This window comes from Chiloscyllium punctatum, chromosome 17 (genome assembly GCF_047496795.1).
Source record: "Chiloscyllium punctatum isolate Juve2018m chromosome 17, sChiPun1.3, whole genome shotgun sequence".
Lineage (NCBI taxonomy): Eukaryota > Metazoa > Chordata > Chondrichthyes > Orectolobiformes > Hemiscylliidae > Chiloscyllium > Chiloscyllium punctatum.
Genome location: NC_092755.1, coordinates 44,587,272 through 44,606,451, shown reverse-complemented (window position 1 = coordinate 44,606,451; position 19,180 = coordinate 44,587,272). Strand labels below are relative to the sequence as shown.

The 19,180-nt window shown below is 45.1% G+C and overlaps 1 protein-coding gene across 2 annotated transcripts in view; it reads left to right on the top strand.

The window, feature by feature from the left end:
• Nucleotides 1-19,180, top strand: part of LOC140487778 (tRNA (32-2'-O)-methyltransferase regulator THADA) — a 295,012-nt gene that overhangs the window by 87,164 nt on the left and 188,668 nt on the right. For both annotated transcript variants that reach the window (XM_072587028.1, XM_072587029.1), the window contains exons 9-10: nucleotides 1,576-1,712; nucleotides 11,318-11,515. In XM_072587028.1, coding sequence (XP_072443129.1) covers nucleotides 1,576-1,712; nucleotides 11,318-11,515 — 335 coding nt within the window. The remainder of the gene's footprint in view (nucleotides 1-1,575; nucleotides 1,713-11,317; nucleotides 11,516-19,180) is intronic.

Sequence of the window (19,180 nt, the reverse complement as noted above, 5' to 3'; positions counted from 1 at the left end):
CGGGATCCGGACAGGGTCAGGGGCACCGGGTTCAGGACAGGGTCAGGGGCACCGGGATCCGGACAGGGTCAGGGGTGCCCGGATCAAGAAAGCGTCAGGGGTGCCCGGATCAAGAAAGGGTCAGGGGCGATAGGGTCAGGGGCACTAGGATCGGGACAGGGTCGCGGCACCGGGATCAGGACAGGGTCAGGGGCACCGGGATCAGGGCAGGGGGTCAGGGGCACTAGGGTCGGGACAGGGTCGGGGGCACTAGATTCAGGATAGGGACTGGGGCGCCGGGATCAGGACAGGGTCGGGGCGACAGGGTCAGGGGCGACAGGGTCAGGACAGGGTCTGGGGCACCAGGATCAGGACAGGGTCAGGGGCACCAGGATCGTGACAGGGTCAGGGCACCGGGATCAGGACAGGGTCAGGGGCACCAGGATCTGGACAGGGTCAGGGGCACCAGGATCTGGACAGGGTCAGGGGCACCAGGATCTGGACAGGGGGTCAGGGGCGCCTGGATCAGGAAAGGGTCAGGGGCACTGGATTCAGGACAGGGTCAGGAGCACCGGGATCAGGACGGGGTCAGGGGCACCGGGATCAGGACGGGGTCAGGGGCACCGGGATCAGGACGGGGTCAGGGGCACCGGGATCAGGACAGGGCACCAGGGCCAGGGGCACTGGGATCAGGACAGGGTCAGGGGCACCGGATTCAGAACAGGGTCAGGGGCACCGGGATCGGGACAGGGTCAGGGGCACTAGGATCGGGACAGGGTCGGGGCACCGGGTTCGGGACAGGGTCAGGGCACTGGGATCAGGACAGGGTCCGGAGCACCGGGGTCAGGACAGGGCCAGGAGCACCGGGGTCAGGACAGGGCCAGGAGCACCGGGATCAGGACAGGGCCAGGAGCACCGGGATCAGGACAGGGCCAGGAGCACCGGGATCAGGACAGGGTCAAGGGCACCAGGATCATGACGGGTCAGGAACATCGGGATCAGGACAGGGTCAGGGGTACCAGGATCAGGACAGGGCCAGGATCACCAGGATCAGGACAAGGCCAGGAGCACTGGAATCTGGACAGGGCCAGGAGCAACGGGATCAGGACAGGGTCAGGGCACCGGGATCAGGACAGGGTCAGGACACCGGGATCAGGACGAGGTCAGGGCACCGGGGTCAGGACGAGGTCAGGGCACCGGGGTCAGGACGAGGTCAGGGCACCGGGGTCAGGACAGGGTCAGGGCACCGGGGTCAGGACAGGGTCAGGGCACCGGGGTCAGGACGAGGTCAGGGGCGCTGGGATCAGGACAGGGTCAAGCACCAGGATCGGGAAATATTTGGCGTGCCAAGATTGGGATGGGGTTTGTGGCTCCGGGACCAAGACATGGTCAGTAGCATTGGGATCGGGAATGGTTTCAACGGTGTCGGGATCAGGAAGGATGTCAGGACCAGGTTGGCACAGGGTTGGGAGTGACTGAGTTAGCACAGCACAGGTTTGGAGATGTGTCATTGTTGGGAGTGTTGGGATCAGGATGTGCTTGGGTTGTGCTGGTGGTGATGGGATGATGTGACATTGGTGTCTCATTTGATTTCAGTGCTGACTCTGTGGCTGAAGTGCATAAAGGTGAATATTGCCAAAATCTGGAGACTGCGTGCTGGGAGGCTGCTCGAGCAGCATTCAACTTTTACCACCCAACTATTGGAGCTGATGTGGCACAAGATTGAAAGCCCAGTAAGCAATTGCGAGGGATCATCTGTGGGTCAGAGGGTAGAGCAGGCAGGATTAGGATGAGGTTCTCTGGGGTGTGGCAGTAATCGTAACATTCCTGTGAACTTGTGCACAGGCAGATGCACTGACGTCAGCGGACAATATTTTTGCCCTGAAATTGTCAATTCTCTCCAATAATAAATTCAAGGGCTTATTGAGGTAGAGAGGAGAGCAGAGACAGAAAGAGAGACAGGACAGCGATGGGAAGGGAGGAATAAGGAACAGGGCAGATCTGTTATAAGAGCTTTCAAGATCTAGATCAGCAATTATTTATTGGAGAAGAATGCTGAGAGATTGAGAATGAAGGCAAGTAAATGGAGTTAAAATACAGAGGAACTATGTTTAAATTGATCAAGCAAAAGGGGTGTGAATTGTTTACTCTGTATTAATCCTGTACTTGTACTGGGAGTGCTTCAAGGTCAAGGGCACCGGGATCAGGACAGGGTCAGGGGGACCGGGATCAGGACGGGTCAGGGGCACTGGGATCAGGACGGGGTCAGGGCACCGGGATCGGGACAGGGTCAGGAGCACCGGGATCAGGACAGGGCCAGGAGCACTGGCATCAGGACAGGGTCTGGGGCACCGGCATCAGGACAGGGTCTGGGGCACCGGCATCAGGACAGGGTCTGGGGCACCGGCATCAGGACAGGGTCTGGGGCACTGGGATCAGGACAGGGTCAGGGGCAGTGTAGCTTTACTTTCAATTACAATGGTAGAGATAGCTTTACTTTCAATTTAAAAGAGAAGAAGGAGCTTTATTTTGTATCGAACCTTGTGCTGTACCTGCCTTGGGAGTATGCTCAATTCCCAAACCTGGGAAAAAGACTGAGTGCATTCACCCTATCCATGCCTCTCATGATCTTATATGCTTCTATAAGATTCCTCCTTATTCTCCTGTGCTCTAAAGAAAAATGTCCTAGCTTGTCCAACCTCTCCCTATAACTCAGACCCTTGAGTCCTGGCAACATCCTTGTAAATTTCTTCTGCACTCTTTCCAGTTTAATACCATCCTTCCTATAAAACGATGACCAAAACTGAACACAATACTCCAAGTGTGGCCTCACCTACATCCTGTACAACTGCAATATAACTTCCCAATTTCTATACTTAATGCCTTGGCTGAAGCAGGCCAGTGTGCCAAAAGCTTTCTTCACAGCCCTGTCTACTTGTGACCCTACTTTCAGAGAACCATACACCTGAACTCCAAGGTCCCTCTGTTCCACTACACTTCTTAAGGTCCTACCATTCACCATGAAACTCCTACCATGATTTGACTTTCCAAAATGCAAGACCTCACACTTATCCATATTAAACTCCTCATTTGCCATTTCTTGGCCCACTTCCCCAACTGGTCAAGGACCTGCTGCAATTTCTGATAACCTTCCTCACTATCCACAATACTGCCTAACTCAGTGTCATCAGCAAACATATTAATCATGCCTTCCTTGTGCATTTTCATCCAAATCATTGATATAGATAACAAACAGTAATGGACCGAGCAATAATCCCTGAGACGCTCCACTAGTCACAGGCGTCCAGTCCAACAAGCATCCTTCCACTATTACCCTCTGCTTCCTACCATCAAGCCAATTGTGTAGCCAATTTGCCAGCTCCGCCAGATTTCATGCAATCTAACCTTCCAGAGCAGCCTATCATGTGGAACCTTACCAAAAGCTCTAACAAATTTGTGCGGCATGATCTCCCATGCACATAGCCATGCTGACTACGCCTAATCAAACCCTGTCTTTCCAAATGCATGTATACCTTATCTCTCAGAATCTTCTCACATAACTATTACAGGTGTTAAGCTGACTGGTCTGTCATTCCCAGGTTTTTCTTTGCAGCCCTTCTCGAATAATGGCACAACATTTGCTACCCTCCAGTCTTCCGGGACATCACCCGTGGCTAACAATGATGCAAAAATATCAGCCAGGGCCTCCACAATTTCTTCTCTAGCCTCTTGCAGTGTTCTTGGATATATCTGGTCAGGACCAGGAGATTTATCATACACTTGAATACATACACTTGAATACATCCAACACCTCCTCTACTGTGATATGGACTGTCCCCAAGATATCACAACTAACTTTCCCAAGTTCCCTAGTCTTCATGTCTTTCTCCATAGTAAACACAGAGGAGAAATACTCATTGAGAACCTCATCCATCTCCTGCGGTTCTACACATCCATGTCCACTTTGGTCCTACTCTGTCTCTAGTTATTCTTTTTCCTTTATACTAAAGAACTTCTTTGGATTCAACTTAACCTCCTCAGTCAAGGCTATTTGTGCCTGTTTTTCACCCTCCTGATTTCCATCGTCAGTAAACTCCTGTATCCCCTATATGTCTCCAGGGAATCCCTTGATCCCAGATGCCTGTACCTGAAATGTGCCTGCTTTTTTCTGGTCAAAGCTTTAATATCTCTTGTCACCCAGGTTTCCCTATTCCTGCCAACCTTGCCCATCACCCTCACAGGAAAATATAGACTTTGAACTCTCGCTATCTCATGTTTAAAGGCCTCCCACTTGCCGGTGGTCCCTTTGCCTGCAAACAAACTACTCCGATCAACCCTGCAAGCTCCTGTCTCATTCCATCAAAATTCGCCTTGCCTAATTTAGAACTTGAAGCTGTGGACCAGTCTTGTCTCCCTCCTTGACTATTTTAAAATTAATAGAACTATGATCACCGGTCCCAAAGTGTTCCACCCATGTCACCTCAGTCACCTGTCCTGTTCTATTTCCCAAGAGTAGGTTGAGTTTTGTCCCTTCCCAAGTAGGACCGTCTACGTAAGGAAACTTTCCTGAACGCATTTAACAAATTCCACCCCATCTAAGCCCTTAATGTCTATGTTAAGAAAGTTAAAATCCCCTACTATGACCGCCATCTTGCTTCTGCAAGTCTCCCCAATTTATCTGCATATTTGTTGCTGTAATTTCCATTGACTACTTGGGGCCCTACAGTACAACCCCAATGACATCACCACCCCCTTCTGATTTCTTAGCCTCACTGGATGATCCTTCAGTTATTTCATCTCTGATTACTGCTGTGGGATACTCGCCGTAATCAAAAATACAACTCCACCTCCCCTTTCCTCCAACTCTGTCCTGCCTAAAGCACCTGTACCCTGGCACATTAAGCCGCCAGTCCTGTCCCTCCCTTAGCTATGTTTCTGTAATGTCTATAATATCCCACTCCCACATACCTATCCGCACCCTGAGTTCATCAGCCTTACCTGTCAGCCCTCTTGCATTGAAATCAATGCAATTTAGTACAACGGGCATTTCTCGCTCCCCATTGTGTTCCAACCTGATCTGTCTCTTTAACTTACTATTTCTGATTACTGTATCTCCTTCCAGCTTCGCACTTGCCTCCCTGCTGTTGAGGATCCCAACCCCCTGCCAATCTAATTTAATTCCTCCCTTGTAGCACTAGCAAACCTTGCCACCAAGATATTGGTCCCCTCCAAATCACCTGTTCCTCTTGAACACGGTAAAAACAATGACTGCAGATGCTGGAAACCCGATTCTGGATTAGTGGTGCTGGAAGAGCACATCAGTTCAGGCAGCATCTAAGGAGCAGTGAAATCGACGTTTCGGACAAAAGCCCTTCATCACCTCTGCCCCAGAAAAGATCATAATGATCTAAAAATCTCAAACCCTGCCCCCTGTACCACAGCCTTCTGACCTTACCGTCACTAACACATGGCATTGGAAGTAATCCAGAGATTACCCTCGTTGAGGCCCTGGTTTTTAACTTTTTTCCTAGCTCTCTATAATCACTCGGCAGGACCTCATCCCTATTTCTATTTATTGTCACTTGTGTCAACATGCACAATGACCTCTGGCTGCTCACCGTCCTCTTTGAGAACATTATGCAGCCTCTCCAAGGCATCTTGGACCCTGGCACCCAGGAGGCAACACACCTGGATTCCCGTTTGTGGCCACAGAATCTCCTGTCTGTCCCCCTAACTATCGAGTTGTCTCTCACCAAGGTTCTATTTATCTTTACCCTTTTCTGCTGTGCCCCATAGCCAGTCAAAGTGCCACGGACCTTGCTACTGCTGCTTACCTCTGAACGATCATCATCCCCCCCCCAACAGTATGCAAATGATATACTTGTTTTTGAGGGGAATGGCCACAGGGGATTCCTGCACTCTCTGCCAACTCACTTTAGTTTTCCTGGTGGTCTCTCCTCTTGCATCTCAGATGTGACCACCTCACTTCATGGATTTTCTCCAGCTATTTCTATTCTTGTCAAAGAGAGCTTTGCTTTTAGTTTACTTTCAGGTTAAGAGAGTAGAAGAGCTTTACTCTGCATCTTACCCTGCACAATATGTGTCTTGAGAGTGTTTAATGTAGACAGTATCGAGGGAGCTTTACGTTCAGGTTAAAAGAGTAGTGAGACTTTTATTCTGTATCTGACCCTGTGCAGTACCTATGCTGGGATTGTTTCATGGGACAGTTTCAAGGCAGTTTTATATTTAGTATAAAAGAGTAAAGGGAGCCCTTGCTATCCCTGTGCTGAGATTGTTTGATGAGGACAATGTAAAAGACGTGTTACTTTGTAACTAAGTGTGTGCAGTTCCTGTCCTAGGAATGTTTGAAGGAGCTTTAATTTCAGTTTAGAATAGAGGGATGTTTACTCCGCGTCTGACCCCATGCTGTCCCTGTCATACAGCACGGAAATAGATTATTTAATCCAACCGATCCAGGAAACACGTAATCCCAAACTAAACCAGTCCCAGCTGCCTGCTTCTGGTCCATATTCCTCCAAAACTTCCTATTCATGCACTTATCTGAGTGTCTTTTAAGTTTTGTAACTGTACCTATGTCCACCACTTCCTTAGGAAGTTCATTCCACACTTGAACCACCTGTGTAAAAAAATTTGCCCCTTATGTCTTTTTTAAATCTCTCTCCTTTCACCTTAAAATATGTCCCCTAGTCTTGAAATCCTCCATCCTAGGGCAAGACACCTACAACCAACACTACCTAAAAACCTCATGATTTTATGATTCTCTGTAAGGTCACCTCTCAACCTTCTGTGCTCCAGTGAAAAAGTCGTAGCCTATCCGCCTTTTTTTACAATTCAAACCTTCCCTACCTGGCAACACCCTGGTAAATCTCTTCTAAACCTTCTCCAGCTTAATAATATCCTTCTTATAACTCAGGGACCAGAATCAGAAACAGTACTCCAGAAGAAATCTCACTAATGTCCTGTACAACCTCAACATGACATCCCAACTCTGAAACTCAAAGGGTTAAGTAGTAAAGGCAAGCGTGCTAACTGCCTTTTTAACCAACCTCTCTATATATTATGTAAGCTTTAAAGAATTATGTACCTGAACCCCTAGGTCCCTCTGTTCTATAACTCTACCCAAGGCCCTAACATTAATTGTATAAGCCCTTCCCCCGTTTGTTGTACCAAAATCCAATACCTTGCATTCATCCAGATTGAACTCCATTTGCCTTTTTTCAGCCTATTAACCCATTTAATTAAGATCCCTTTGTAATCTTAGAAAATCTGCTTCACTCTCCACTATGCCACCAATTTTGATATCATCCACAAACTTACCATCCTTGCCTTCTATGGTCTCATCCCAATCATTTATATAAATAACAAACAAAAGAGGACCCAGAGCCAATCCCTGTGGAACATTGCTGGTCACAGTCTGAAAAGCAGCCCTCCACTACCTCTCTCTGTCTCCTATCGTTAAGCCAATTATGTATGCAATTTGTAAGTTCACCCTGTGACCGAATTTTACTAATTAGTTTCCCATGCAGAACCTTGATGAAGGGTTTACTAAAGTTCAAGTAAACAATGTCTACAGCTCTGCCGTCATCAATCTTTTTGGTAACTTCCTCAAAAAACTCAGTCAAATTTATGAGATATGATTTTCCTCACGCAAAACTATGCTGGCTATCCGTAATCAATTTGTGCCTCTCTAAATGTCTATAAATCCTACCTTTTAAAATCACCTCCAACAACTTACCCATATCTGAAGTCAGACTTACAGGTCTCTAGTTCCCCAGTTTCTCCCTACGAACCTTCTTAAACAAAGGCACAACATTAGCCACTCTTCGGTCATTAGGCAACTCACGTGAAGTTATGGATGATGCAAATACTTCTGTAAGGGGTCTTGCAATTTCCTCCCTTACTTCCCATATAGTTTTAGGATACTTTAGACCAAAGATTTATCCATTGTTATCAATATTTATTTTCCTGCGTTCTCCATTTCTTTCTCCACAGTAAAAACTGACACAAAATATTCATTTAGTATCTTCCCGTCTCCTGGGGTTCAACACAAAGTCGACTTTCTTGATCTTTAAGGAACCCTATCCTCTCTGTAATTACCCTCTTACTCTTAATGTACTTGTAGAATCTCTTCAGATTATCCTGAACCTTACCTGCCAAAGCGATCTCACATTCCCTCTTTGCTTTCCTGATTTCTTTCTTAAGAATGTTCCTACACTATTGTGTAAGAGATTCATTTGAATTCAGTTGTCGATATCTAAAATAAGATTTTCTTTTATTCTTGACTAGAACCTCAAAACTTTATTCCATAATTGTTCTTTAATCTTACCAGCCTTACCATCCACTCTAATGCGGCACGGTGGCTCAATGGTTAGCATTGTGGCCTCACAGCACCAGGGACCTGGGTTCGATTCCAGCCTCGCACGACTGTCCATGTGAAGTTTGCACATTCTCCCCGTGTCTGCGTGGGTTTCCTCTGGGTGCTCCGGTTTCCTCCCACAATCCAAAGATGTGCAGGTTAGGGTGAATTGGCCATGCTAAATTGCCCATAGTGTTCTGTAGGTTCGGGGTAAATGTAGGGAAATGGGGAATGGGTTTGTGTGGATTACTATTTGGAGAGTTGGTGTGGACTTGGAGGACCGAAGGGCCTGTTTACACCCTGTGGGGATTCTATGAATTGAAATTCTATGAAATAAGTTCTCGTCATTACGCTCTTGAAAGCCTCCCACTTGTAGATGTCCTTTTACCTGCGAACAGTCTACTCCAATCAATTCTTGCAAGTTCTTGTCTCATACCATAAAAATTTTGTTTAACTCCAGTTGAAAATATTAATGTTTATGGAAGGCCTATCCTTTTCAATAACCATTTTGAAACTAATAGAATTATGATTGCAAGATCCAAACTGTTCCTCTACTTTTACTTCAGTCACCTGCCCTGCCTTTTTAGAACAACGAACAATACAGCACAGGAACAGGCCCATCAGCCCCCCCAAGCCTATGTTGACACATTTTGCCTTTCCATACTAATTCAGTCTTCACTTACAGGATTCGTATCCCTCTATTCACTTCCTATTCATGTGTTTCTTGAATGCTGCTATTGTGTCTGCTTCCACCACCTCTGGTAGCATGTTCCAAGCACTCACCACCCTTTGCATGAAAACCTTGCTTCATTAATTTCTTTTAAACTCCCCACGTACATTGAACCTGTGTTCTGTAGTAATTGATGCCTCAACCCTGGGAAAAAGCCTCGTACTTTCCACTCTATCCATGTCATTCATAACCTTATAAACTTCTATCAGGTCGCCCCTCAACCTCCTGCATTCCAGTGAAAACAAACCCAGTCTATTCAATCTTTCTTCATAGCTAAAACCCTCCAGATGAGGCAACATCTTGGTAAACCTTTTCTGTACACTCTCCAAAGCATCTGCGTCCTTCTGGTGGTGTGGTAACCAGAACTATACTCAATATTCCAAGTATGGCCTAACTAAAGTTCTGTAAAACTGCAGCATAACTTGTCTATCCTTATACTCAATGTCCCTTCCAATGAAGGCAAGCATGCCACAGGCCATTTTTGCTACCTTATCTCCCTGCACTGCCATCTTCAGTGACCTGTGGACCTACATACCCAGATCCCTCTGCCTATAAATACTCCGAAGGGTTCTTCATATAATTTCGATCTGTATTTGGCAAATCACCTCAGATTTGTCGATTTTTTGCCCAAATGAAGGTCAAGTTTTGCTCCTTCTGTTGTAGGAGCATTTACATATTGATAAAAAAAATGTTTTTGAACACATTTAACAAATTTTTCACCATCCAAACCTTTACTATTATGGTAGCCCCAGTCAATGTTTGCAAAATTAAAACTCCCAATTATTACAACCTTATTATGCTTTCATATATCTGAGATCACTTGACATACTTGTTTCTCAATTTCCCCCAGACTGTTGGTGGGGGGGGGCCTATAGTACAATCCCATCAAGTGACCGTTCCTTTCTTATGTCTAATTGCTACCTATATATTTTCACTGAACAATTTTTCATTGGGAAGATTTGATGGGAACAATATAAAGGAGCTTTACATTAAGTTTAAAGGAGTTGAGGAAGCTTTATTTTCATTTTAAAGAGTACAGAGTGTTTCAATTTCAAGTTGACTGGGGGCTTTATTTTTAGTTTTAAAGATGTGGGGAGCTTTGCTTTCAGTTTAGATAATTAGAGGTAGCTTTACTCTGTACCTAAGCTCATGCTGTCTATCATGTGAATGTTTGATGGGGACCGTCAAGAGGGAGCTGTACAATGTATCCGAGCCATGCTGTGAATGTTCTGGAAATGTATGATGGGGGAACAGTGTAGGGGAGGCTTTATATTCTAATTAAAAGAGTTGAGCCTTACTCCATATCTAATCCCACGGTGTACTTGCCATGGGAATGTTTGATGGGAACAAGTGCAGAGCTTTTCTTTCAGATGAAAACTGTAGAGGACGCTTTACTGTGAATTTAATCCTGTGCTGCACTTGTCCTGGAAAAGTTTGATGGGGAGGAGTGTAGAGGCAGCTTAACTTTGCACCTAACTCTGTCATATCACTATTTGATGGGGGCTATATTACAGGAGCCCTATTTTCAGTTTAAAAGAGTAGAGGTAGCTTTACTGTGTTACTAGCCCCATGCTGTACCTGCGTAGGGAATGGTTAATCGGGACAGTGTAGAAGGGAAGCTTTACTCTGTATCTAATCCCATACTGTACTTTTCCTGGAAATATTTACACTGGTCTGGAGGTACAAAGGATGCTTGTCGTGATGAAGAGTTCCTGCCCGAAACGTCGATTTTCCTGCTGTCTGACCTGCTGTGCTTTTCCAGCACCACTCTAATCTTGCTTGTTGGTCCCAGGCTAATTCACAGCATCAGGTAACTCAGCCTCACAGTGAAGCTTGGTTTTTCTTCTCAGGGCCATGCAGAGAGCTGCTGAAAAGGAAACCAAACTAGAGGGCAAAGGTATAGGGTGAGAGGGGAAAAATTTAAAAGGGAGCGAAGGGGCAACTTTTTCACGCAGAGTGTAGTGCATGTATGGAGTGAGCTGCAAGAGGAGTGGTCAAGACTGGTACAATTACAACATTTAAAAGATATCTGGGTGGGTATATGAATAGGAAGGGTTTGGAGGAATATGGGCCAAGTGCTGGCAATTGGGAGTTGATTAGGTCAGGATATCTGGTCGGTATGAACAAGTTGGATACAAGGATCTGTTGCTGTACTATACATCTCTATGACTCTAAGTCTGGAGTTTATGATTTGTGTAACTGATGCCCTGCAATGTTCTTGTTGTTGGCAGGTGGAGGGTCTGCTGGACTCTATACATTGTTCTTTCCGCCTGTTCCTGGATATTTACAGACAGGAGTGCAGCCACTTTGGGGATGTGAAGCTGCCTCTTTACTCATTCCTACTGCATCGTCTTAAAGCCCTCCCATGGCAGGTGAAAGCCAAATATTTGCTCCTCTCCTCTCTCGTCTCCTGCTTTGGTGCAGATAAGGTTTGTATCTGTTTGCTTGTTTGGGCTTTTCACCTGGATCATGAAACATCCCCAATTGTTTGTTCTGCCCTCAGCCCTGTGAGCTTCCTCGTCACTGGAACCCTTTCCTCTGAAGAATGCATGAAAATTCTGGTCCAAAAGCTGTTTCTCCAACCCTCACTGCCTCCCTTGCTTAATTAGAGGAAGGTGTTTGTCCCCAGTTATTAGCCTCCCCCTTCCACCCTTTCAAGTCAGTGTGTGCATCTTATTTGTATCTGATCATTCCTTTATCCATTCAGCTGTTGAGGTTTGGGTTTCCATTAGTTGCAGCCCCCCTTGCCCCTGCCCATTACTGCCAGGGTTTCCATCCCCGACCATAGAATCCCTACAGTGTGGAAGCAGGCCATTTGGCCCATCAAATCCACACCAACCCTCAGAAGAGCATCCCACTCATCCCCACCCATTCCCTGTAACCATGCATTTCCTATGGCTAACCCCACCTAGCCTGCACATCCCTTGATACTGCGGGCAATTTAGAATGGTCAGTCCACTAAACTGAATGTGCAAACTCCACACTGATGGTCACCCGAGGATGAAATTGAACCCGGGTCCCTAGTGCTGTGAGGCAGCAGTGCTAATCACTGAGTCACTGTGCTGCCCCAATCATTGGCCTCAATCTAACTGTTACAGCTACAGTTTCCAGCCTCTTTTGTCTACAAACATAAAATAGGAGTAGGCTATTCAGACCTGTATCACCATTCATTAGGTTCATGTCTGTTTATCATACTTAATAGCCTGTTCCTGCTTTTCCACCATATTCTTTGATCCCTTTAGCCCCAAATGATGTATCCTACTACTATTACTACAAATCCTATAATGTTCTGACCATTCTGGAAGAAGGGTCACTGGACTGAAAGTTTACTCTGCTTTCTCTTGACAACTGCTTCCAGACCTGCTCAGTCTTTCCAGCAATTTCTGTTCTTATTTCGTATTTCCAGCATCGGCAGTTCTTTGATTTTTTTTTGTGTTGTTGATGTTTTGCCCTCAACTGTTTTCTGTGATAGTGAATTCCACAGTCTCACCATTCTCTGGACGAAGAAATTTCTCCTCATCTTAGTCCAAAATGGTTTACCTCCTGTCAACCACCTCTGCTCAGTCGCAGGCGTGTGTACTATTTACAAGGTGCATTGCAGAACTTCACCAAAGATCCTTTGACAGTACCCTCGAGACCCAGGACCTATACCATCTAGGAGGCCAAGGAACACCACCACCTCCTCCAAGTCCTCCTTCAAGGCACTCACCATCCGACTTGGAAATATATCACTGTTGCTGGGTCAAAATCCTGGAATTCCCTTCTTAAGGGCATTGGGAGTCTGTTGACAGCACATGGATTGCAGCAGTTCAAGAAGGCACCTCACTAACACCTTCTCAAGGCAACTAGGGATGGGCACTAAATGTTGACCCAGCTAGCAATGCCCACATCCCATGAATGAATAAATTATTCCATGACCCATGATTCTGTCATTCGGAACATCCCTCCTCCACTCACCTGTCTCGTCCGTTTAAAATTGTATAGGTTTCTGTGAGGTCTCCCCTCATTCTTCAGAAGTCCAGTGAATATAATTCTAACTGATTCAGGCTTTCCTCATATGTCAGTTCAGCCATCCCAGGAATCAGTCAGCTGTACTCTGTCTATAGCAAGAACATCCTTCCTCACATGTGGAGACCAAAACCAAGGCCCTGTATCATTGTAGCAAGACATCCCTTCTCTTTTATTCAAATATTCTCACCATTCTATTAGTTTTAAAATAGTGATGGAAAAGGATAGACCAGATCTAAAAGTTGAAGCTCAAAATTGGACGAAGGCCAATTTTGACAGTATTAAGCGAGAACTTTCAAAAGCTGATTGGGTGCAGCTGTTCGCAGGTAAAGGGACGGCTGGAAAATGGGAAGCCTTCAGAAATGAGATAACAAGAGTCCAGAGGAAATATATTCCTGTTAGGGTGAAAGGAAAGGCCTGTTAGGTATATGGAATGCTGGATGACTAAAGAAATTAAGGGTTTGCTTAAGAAAAAGAAAGAAGGATATGTCAGGTATAGACAGGATAGATCGAGTGAATCCTTAGAAGAGTATAAAGGCAGTAGAAGTATACTTGAGAGGGAAATCAGGAGGGGAGGAAGGGGATATGAGATAACTTTGGCAAATAGAGTTAAGGAGAATCCAAAGGGTTTTTACAAATACATTAAGGACAAAAGGGTAACTAGGGAGAGAATAGGGCCCTAGGAGAAAGTGAGGACTGCAGATGCTGGAGATCAGAGCTGAAAATGTATTGCTAGAAAAGCGCAGCAGGTCAGCAGCATCCAAGGAGCAGGAGAATCGATGTTTCGGGCATGAGCCCTTCTTCAGAGAATAGGGACCCTCAAAGATCAGCAAGGCGGCCTTTGTGTGGAGTCACAGGAGATGGAACAGACACTAAATGAGTATTTTGCATCAGTGTTTACTGTGGCAAAGGACATGGAAGATACAGAATGTAGGGAAATAGATGGTGACACCTTGCAAAATGTCCATATTACAGAGGAGGAAGTGCTGGATGTCTTGAAACACATAAAAGTGGATAAATCCCCAGGACCTGATCAGGTGTATCCAAGAACTCAGTGGGAAGCTAGAGAAGTGATTGCTGGGCCTCTTGCTGAGATATTTGTATCATTGATAGTCACAGGTGACGTGCCAGAAGACTTGAGGTTGGCAAACGTGGTGCCACTGTTTAAGAAGGGTGGTAAAGACAAGCCAGGGAACTATAGACCGGTGAGCCTGACGTCGGTGGTGGACAGGTTTTTGGAGGGAATCCTGAGGGATAGGATGTACGTGTATTGAGAAAAGCAAGGATTGATTAGGGATAGCCAACATGGCTTTGTGCATGGGAAATCATGTCTCACAAACTTGATTGAGTTTTTTGAAGAAGTAACAAAAAAGATTGATGAGGGCAGAGTGGTAGATGTGATCTATATGGACTTCAGGTATATGGAATGCTGGATGACTAAAGAAATAGAGGGTTTGCTTAAGAAAAAGAAAGAAGGACAAAGTTCCCCAAGGGAGACTGGTTAGCAAGGTTAGATCTCATGGAATACAGGGAGAACTTGTCATTTGGATACAGAACTGGCTCAAAGGTAGAAGACAGAGGGTGGTGGTGGAGGGTTGTTTTTCAGACTGGAGGCCTGCAATCAGTGGAATGCCACAAGGATTGGTGCTGGGACCTCTACTTTTCATCATTTATATAAATGATTTGAATGTGAGCATAAGAGGTATAGTTAGTAAGTTTGCTGATGACACCAAAATTGGAGGTGTAGTGGACAGTGAAGAAGGTTACCTCAGATTACAACGGGATCTTGATCAGATGGGCCAATGGGCTGAGAAGTGGCAGATGGAGTTTAATTTAGATAAATGTGAAGTGCTGCATTTTTGGAAAGCAAATCTTAGCAGGATTTATACACTTAATGGTAAGGTCCTAAGGTGTGTTGCTGAACAAAGAGACCTTGGAGTGCAGGTTCATAGCTCCTTGAAAGTGGAGTCACAGATAGATAGGATAGTGAAGGAGGCGTTTGGTCAGAATATTGAGTACGGGAGATGGGAGGTCATATTGTGGCTGTACAGGTCTTTGGTTAGACTACTGTTGGAATATTGCGTACAATTCTGGTCTCCTTCCTATCAGAAAGATGATGTGAAATTGGAATGCACTGTCTGGAAGAGTGATGGAGCCAGATTCCATAAAGGTTTCAAAAGAGAGCTGATATGTATTTCAAAGTGATGAATTCAGAGAGCTACACAGATGAGGCTGCAGAATGGGGCTAGCTGGAGAGCACTTTTGGAGCCAATACAGACACAGTGGGTTGTATAGCCTCCTGCTGCACTGTTAAATACTAATATCGTATGATACTTTACTTAGAGAACTATCAGGATTTGGAATGTGCTACCTAAGAGAATGGTGGAGAAAGAAACTGCAGATGCTGGAATCCAAGGCAGACAAGCAGGAGGCTGGAAGAGCACAGCAAGCCAGACAGCACCAGGAGGTGGAGAAGTCGACGTTCGGGTGTAACCCTTCCTCAGTACTGGGGGTGGGTGTAAGGGAGCTGTAGATAAAGGGGGTGCGGGTGCAGAGTGGTGAGGTGGGGACAGGTGTAGACAGGTAGAGGTACGATCTCAGTTGATGGGAGGGATGAATCCGGTAGGTGGCTGAGAGGAATGGAAGGGAGGGGGAGGGGCTGGGAAGGGAGGGTATTTGAAATTGGAGAGGCAGATTCGGTAGGAAGTTTCAAAAGACAGCTGGATGTATATTTGAATGTGATGAATTTAAAGGGCTATGGAGTTGTAGCTGGAGAATGAAACTAGCTGGTAGCTCTTTTTGGAGCTGGTATAGATGTGATGGGTCAAATGGCCTCTTTCTGTACTGTAACATTCTATGATTCCATAATTGTACTATATCTGGTATGTATTTGTCAGTCACTCAATTTATCCAAATCGCCCTGAAGCATCTCTGCATCCTCCTCCTAGCCCATCCCTCCATCCAACTTTGTGTCATCTGTAAACTGGAGACATTATATTTTGATCCCTCATTAATACGTATTGTGAATAGCTGTGGCCCAGCACTGAGCCCTGCGGTACCCCACCGGTCACTACAAACCCTTTGGAAAAAGACCAGTTTATTTTCCTATCTGCCAACCAGTTTTCTGCCAATCTCAATACAATAGCCCCAATTCTATTTGCTTTTATTTTACACACTAATCTCACATGTGGGACTGTTGCAAGCCTTCTGAAAGTCCAGATAAATTACATTGACTGTTTTCCCCTTATCAATTCCATTAATTACATACTTAAAGAATGCCAGTAGATTTTTCTTTCCTAAATCTATGCTGACTCCATCTGATCCTGTCACAATTTTCCAAGCACTCTGCTATGAATTCCATCATAATAATAGACTCTAACGTCTTACACATTACCTCCATATGACTCATTAGTGCATAATTCCTGGTTTTCTGTCTACCTTCCTTCTTAAACAGAGAGGTTACTTTAACTACCCTCCAGTCTGTAGGAACTAATCTGTAGTCTATAGAATCTTGGAAGCTGATCACCAGTGCAACCATTATTTTTGGGCCACTTCCTGAGATACTGTGGGATGTACATTATCCAGATGTGGGGATTTATCAGCCTTCAGTCCCATCAAATTCCCCAACACTATTTCCCTACATATACTGATTTCCTTCAGTTCTTCCTTATCATTAAACACTAAGTTCCCCAGCATTTCTGGTTTCTTATCTGCATTCTTTGTGAACACAGACCAAAGTGTGTATTGACTTCAGCAGCCATTTCTTTTGTATCCCCATTATAGATTTCCTTACTTTTGACTGGAAGGGACCTACATTTACCTTCATGAATCTTTTTCTCTCCACATACCTATACCAACTTTTATAGTCAGCTTTATGTTCCTCTCGAGCTTACTCTATTTTCCCATTTTCCTCCTTTGCTAAATTATAAACTGCTCCCACTCCACATCTGTTGTTAGTTCTGGCTAGTTTCTACACCTCTTCCTTTGTCTTTATCTGTGTGAGCCATAGTTGAGCCACCTATTTTACCTTTAGACCAGACAGAATGAACAATTGTTTCAGTTCACCCATGTGCTCTTTGATTGTTTGCCATTGTCTTTCCACTGTTAAACTATTCAGTCGCCAACTCTCACACTCAATTATCATTGTAGTTTCCCCTCTTTACATTCAGGACCCTAGTTTCAGAATCAACTTTGCCACTGTCCATGTGAATGAGGAATTCAGTCATATGGTTGCTCATCTCTGAGGAGCCTTGCATAATTAAATTGCTAATTATTCCTTTCTCATGACAAAATACCCAGTGTAGAATGGCCTGCTTCCTCCATGTAATGGTTGAGAAAATCATTCTGTTTACATTCCAGGAGTTCCTCCCCTACAGTATTGTTACTAATTTGATTAGGCCCATCTATTGGCAACTTAAAGTCTCCTATAATTACAAATGTTACAATATTGCATGTGCCTCTAATTTTCCCAACATCTTGCCTGCGGCTTGGCAATCCATACACAAACCCCACTAATGTTTTTGTGCCTTGGTGTTTTTGAACTCTACCCACATTCTATATTATCAGAGCATGATGTTTCATTAATTTCTTCTTCTTTAACCAGCAACTCAATTCCATCATTATTTCCTTTTTGTCTGTCCTTCCTAAATATTGAATACTGGTGGGTATTCATTTCCCATCTCTGGTCACCTTGCAGCCATGCCTCTCTAATCCTGGCTATATCATACCTCTTCATATCTATTTGTGCAATCAATTCATTCATTTTATTGCAAATGCTGTGTGCATTGAGGCACAATGCTTTAAGGCTTGTCTATTAAACATTACTGGTCCTGTGTCCATTATTTTTCACTATGTCCATGTTTGATCCTGGCCTTTGATTTCTCTGCCGATTCCTTTTCTTATTCCCATTTCTTGTCCGTAATTCTCCTTTTTCTGACACCTTGCATAGGTCCCCTGCCATTTTAATTTAAAGTCTTCACAACCACTCTAGCAAATGCTTCCCCAGGACATCATGAACCTGCCCAGGTGAAACCCATAAGACCCATAGGCCTTTGAACCTGCTCTGCCATTTGATTGTGGCTGATATGTTTCTCAATGCTATTCTCCTGCCATCTCCCAGTAACCCTTGATCCCCTTACAATCAAGGACCTTTCTGTCTTTGTCTAAAATACACTCAATGAATTGGCCTCCGCAGCCATCTGCGGCAGTGAATTCCACGGATTCACCACCTTTTGGATAAAGAAATTCCTCCTCATCTCCATTCCCTTCACTCTGGGGCTATGTCTTTGCATCCCAGTATCTCCTACCAATGGAAACATCTTCTCCATGTCCATTCTGTCCAGATCTCTCAGTATCCTATAAGTTCCAATGAGATATACCCCCCCCCCACCTCCCAACCTTCAATCCTTCTGCAGACCCAGAGTCCTCAATCACTCCTCATATGACAAGTCCTTCATCCTCAGTATCATTCCTGTAAATCTCCTCTGAACACCAGTCCCCTGTCCCACCTCTCCCATGCTATTATTTTCTTCCTTAGATACAGGGCCTAGAACTGCCATTGTATTTCAAATGCGGTCTGAATGGAACATACGTCAATGCTTTTACATTGTGGTCCTCTTGAAATGGATACTAACATTGCATGTCAGAACCAAGAACAGTACAGTGTAGGAACGGGCCCTTCAGCCCACCAAGACACTTAGCCATTTGGATACAGGACAGGCTCAAAGGGAGAAGTAGTCATTTAGATACAGAACTGGCTCAAAGGTAGAAGACAGAGGGTGGTGGTGGAGGGTTGTTTTTCAGACTGGAGGTCTGTGACCAGTGGAATGCCACAAGGATTGGTGCTGGGCCCTCTACTTTTTGTCATTTACATAAATGATTTGGATGCGAGCATAAGAGGTACAGTTAGTAAGTTTGCAGATGACACCAAAGTTGGAGGTATAGTGGACAGCGAAGAGGGTTACCTCAGATTACAACAGGATCTGGACCAGATGGGCCAATAGGCTGAGAAGTGGCAGATGGAGTTTAATTCAGGTAAATGCGAGGTGCTCCATTTTGGGAAAGCAAATCTTAGCAGGACTTATACA